The sequence below is a fragment of the Lotus japonicus genome, chromosome 3 (assembly GCF_012489685.1).
Source record: "Lotus japonicus ecotype B-129 chromosome 3, LjGifu_v1.2".
NCBI lineage: Eukaryota > Viridiplantae > Streptophyta > Magnoliopsida > Fabales > Fabaceae > Lotus > Lotus japonicus.
Window position 1 is genome coordinate 17642898 of NC_080043.1, and position 4701 is coordinate 17647598.

A 4701-nucleotide genomic window follows, 5' to 3' on the forward strand; every position below is an offset into this window, starting at 1 on the left:
TAAATTGCATATAACATCCGATGATTGATCGTTATGAACCCATATTTCATTAGCTCTAAACACTTTAGTTATACTTCAGGGACAGTTGTCAGTCTAATAAATGTATTTTTTGTAAAATATAATTCTAAAACAATTATAATTAATAAAAACATTTACTTTTTTTAAATAAATTAAATGCTGAAAATATTTATTAAATAGTGAAAAAAGAGAGTAAAATATAGTGTTTGAAGAGTATCCGTACTATTAGTACCAAATAATAATCTGATACATAGGAATTAGGATCAACATTCCAATTCGACTAGGAAACTTTTTTTTTACTTATTACAAATTACAATTACAATTACCCACTGAAACTAATTAAAGTGTAAAATAAAATCCATTTTTTTAAATTAAAAAAATACCCAGATTTTTTTTCCAGAACTGTTAGTTTCCAAACGGTAAAGACAGAGTGAACTAAACGGCGCGAAGGTTAATTTTTTCTGTGTTGATTTCTCCGTTCACCTCTATTTTCCTGTTTGTTTCCCGAGAAACCAACCGAGAAAACGAAAGAATCGGAAAATTAAGGCCAAAAGACTCAATCCTTGGTCTCAAACAGCAATTCGTCTTTATAGTGAGCAATTGAGCATCCAGCAACAACAACCAGAAGAAAAAGAAATCGATTAAACCAAAAAAAACAGAAACAAACCCTAGCATTTCTGTGCTGGTTTTTTTTTTCCATTTCCTCATCAAGATCCTGATGTATATTTACAGAAAAACTGCTAAAAGAAAAAGGATCTCACTAATTTACCATGTAAACGTTCGAGATTCACTAATTTTCCCGGAAAATTTTCTGATTCTGACATTTCCCCCAAATTCCCTTACGAAAACTCCTCCGAAGAGAAATTGAGAAGCTCGGTGAGGTGGCGCGTGTCGTGGCCGAGGTGGAGCGCCTCAAGCACGCGCTCGAAGACGAAGACGTGGCACGGAAGCCGGAGCACGCCTTTCTGCTCGTAACCGTACTCCTGGGCCGACTGGTTCAGAAGCTTCACGAAGACAGGATGGTTGAGAAGCTCCGCGGAGACGACGAAACGTTCCATCTCGTCGCCGACGTAGACCGGCACGTGTCCCTCCGGCACCTCCGCGGAGGACGAGCGGCGGAACCTCGACGACGCGGAGAGGCGGAAGGACTCCGTCCGGCGCCGGTTACGTGGTGAGTCCGGGCGGAGGAGAGTGTACTGGGAGGAGTCCGCCACTTTGGAGAGGCGGCGAATCAACTGCTTCATGATGTACGGCGGTTGAGAGGTTTAGAGAGAGAAAGTGAGAGGTTTAGAGAGAGAAAGTGAGTGAGAGTTGTTGAGAAATAAGAAGTGTGAAGGGGAATGTGAAGGAATGAGAGAAGAGAAGAGAGAGTGAGAGAGTATATATAATGAAGGGGAATTGGGATTCTTCTATTGCAATGGAAAGGTGATGATGCGGGAAGACTGGGAGGTACAGGTAAGCGTACTTGGCAGGTACAATTAGTGAGAGAGAAGAAAGAAAGAGAAACAATTAATAAAATATGAATAGTTTTTAGGTGTACTAAATTGCGCTCGTAATTTTAATCTGAGTGTGGCGAATGTTAAGGGACTTCCCGAATCTGAATAATGATTTGTTGACACCTCAAAAAATGAGGTGGAATGAGGTAGAGGAAGAGAGATAAGAAGAAATGAAAAAAGTAAGAGAGAGAAAGTAAAAGATGTGATAAATGATAAGAGGAGAGAAATAGAGATAAAAATCCGTGGAAATGAAGTGTATAAAAAAAGATGTGTGTATATATCATTGTTGCTTCCCGAATGCGGCTCTTTAAAACCAAACTCTAAGCATAGGGGTTCAAACAATCAGTTTTTACAATTGCGATCGATATGTGTTAGGTAGAGTTATGATATATACACACTTCTCCACTTCTTTTCCACCTCAATTTTATTTATTTATCTCTTTTTTATCAATCAAATCACATATCACATCTTTACTTTCTCTCTCCTTTCTTCCTATCTCTTTCTTCTTCCACCTCTCCACACCTCAAAAGTGAGGTGTGAAGATATAATTATCCGTGTTAGGTAGCTTAACATGGATATTAAATATTGATAAAATAAGTGGGAGGTGGGGTGGGTTTTATTAATTTATTGTTTATTATTATGGCATTGAATTGAATTGTATTTATTGTTTGGTTTCTCTCTTTGGCTTTTATGAGAGTCTTGGGGTCGACTTTCGATGTTCATTACCACCATTCACAGGGGATGGAGCGTGGGATGGGGCTGTGTGTGGCCTCTTAATTTCCCTTTATTTTTTTTATCAATTCATCGGTGCTTATTGTTCAGAACGCAGCCGGCTACTACTGTTTTAAGTTAGGCTAAAAAGTACTTTTGGTCTCTTATGTTTTAAGTTTGTGTAAATTTTGCTCTTACTTCATTTTTGTCGATGTTTCTACCCCTCATATTTTCAAACAGTGCATTGTCTACCCCTCCGTCAGTCAAACGTTAAAAAACTAACGAAATGAGCTGATTTGACTTTTTTTTAATATTTTTTGGACCTACCACGTGAAAATTACAAGTGAAATTAGAAAAAAGGGGCATGGGAGATTCAAACTCAAGACCTGTAAGTAGAAAAACATGCGTTTAACCAGTTCAGTTACATACATAATTGATATATACATCAAACAAATTTAATTCATATCATTTCCTTGATCATCATCAACTTCATATACTCATCTTCATCTCTCCAATCCACTCAGGAATCTCTCATGAGAAAGCATGACTGACGGAGGGGTAGACGGTGCACTGTTTGAAAACATGAAGGGTAGAAACGTCGACAAAAATAGAGTAGGGGCAGAATTTGAACAAACTTGAAACATCAGGGGCCAAAAATGCTTTTTAGCCTTTAAGTTATTTGGACCAAGGATTTACCTTTTTGTAATTAAATAAAAATACTTTACCTTATGTAAAAAAAAACACTTCACCTTGTTGGTGCATGTTATGCAATCGCTTTGCCTATCGAATTCTGTGTGTTTAAATGTGGATAAAATGGTTCGCAGTTGTGTTTGGGGGACATGTGGAAATATTAATTCGAAGCTGACATCTTGTGGTCGGCTTGTAAGGACTTAACTCAACCCAAAGCGAATGAAGGATAGGTATAAGGAGTGTAAGAATAAATAACGAAGCACTATTGGGGAAGCTAGTTCACAACATGATGATTGATGAATGAGAAGGGGAAGGTGCAAGCATTATCATAGAAGACTCTTCACACTGGTTCAATCTTGACGGAGCCAATGAGGCAAGGTGGTTCGTACGTGGGGCGGGGCATTTTGAAGGTCGGACTCCGTGGCTCATGGCTTTGGTGCTTGGTTAGGGGCTGGGAAGTATTCTCTGTGGTACTACAACTGGTTGAGAACATAACAACTAGCATGTCAGGTTCCTTTCGTGCACATTTCAGATACCGAATTAACGGTAGCGGATGTTTGGCATCTAGGAGGTTGGAAGGGTTTTAAACATTCGGTTACCTTCTATGCCGACAGGGGATGATAAGCTACTTTGGAGAGGGACTAGCAATGGAATTTACACCATGGAATTTGCGTACAACCTTCTGAACGATGATGGCACCCATGACTCACGGTCCTGAAAGCTGATTTGGAAGGAAAATGCACCTCAGAAGGCGAGGTTTTTCCTCTAGCTTGCTGGAAAAGATGCGCTCCCCATGGACAAAAAATAATACCATATACACCTTGCGGCTTCTGCTGCTTGCATAAGGTGTAGCGCACCGGTTGAAGACGCAACCTCCTTGGGCGCATGTGGATTTCTGAGTTATATAAATGTTTTATTTTGAAACATACATTAAAATATGGTAGTAGAAAATAAGATTGATCCTCAAATGATAGTTCAAGTGATAACACTTAGAGATATATGGATCGGGGGGAGAGATCAAAGAATCTATTTCTAGATAATATAATTTATCTTTTCAATGATAAAAGAAAAAGACCAGATAAGGTTTTCAAGAATGTCAGGTCATGCCAAAAAAAATACTATAGAAGGTAATATTTGAGAGTTAGGTCTTAAAATTTTAAATTGGCATATTTCGAGAAAGTCTAACATTAAATAGTATATTATCAAGGGTTTATCTAAGAGGGGTTGGAACATGGACGTTTGTTTCACGGATTGGAAAAGGATTCCCATGAATGTTTTGGAGAAATATACATTCAAACATTTGGTAGCAGATTTGAAAAAAATAAGCTTGAGTATCTTTCATTCCTGGGTAAGTCATGTGCCCATCCAGCAGGGTTTCTCATTCCCATGATAGAGAGGTGGGGAAGTTGAATCCTGAATAGAAGGGAATGAGATTTTTTGTGTGAAATCTCTGAGTTGCCACTAGTCACTACCCACTACCAACTACCCACTGCCCATGTCTTTTACCACGAAGGGTATTTTAAGAATTTTACTATCTATTCCTAGGAATATGAACCAAACATATATTATAATTATACCTAGGAATATTGAAAAAGATTCCCAGGAAATTGATTTTGTGAACCAAACGAATTTTTTAAAGATGTTTGGGAATAACATTCTCATCATAACATCACTCGGAACAAGATTCTCGGGTATCATTTTCCAATCCGTGAAACTAACACCTCCTAAAAATTTAAATCTCCTTCTCAATTACATATATTTTTATAAACAAAATTTTTATTCTTAA

General features: G+C 38.0%; 1 protein-coding gene across 1 annotated transcript; it reads right to left on the reverse strand.

Moving 5' to 3' along the window:
* Window positions 1-581: 581 nt before the first annotated feature.
* Window positions 582-1391, reverse strand: LOC130747270 (auxin-responsive protein SAUR72-like). The gene has a single exon (XM_057600148.1). The coding sequence runs from the start codon at window positions 1260-1262 to the stop codon at window positions 858-860; it is 405 nt and encodes a 134-aa protein (XP_057456131.1). The 5' UTR covers window positions 1263-1391; the 3' UTR covers window positions 582-857.
* Between the last annotated feature and the right edge of the window lie 3310 nt (window positions 1392-4701).

What these genes read in the sequence shown, in the direction of transcription:
- LOC130747270 (XM_057600148.1), bottom strand. Translation starts at nt 1,262, where the DNA reads ATGAAGCAGTTGATTCGCCGCCTCTCCAAAGTGGCGGACTCCTCCCAG.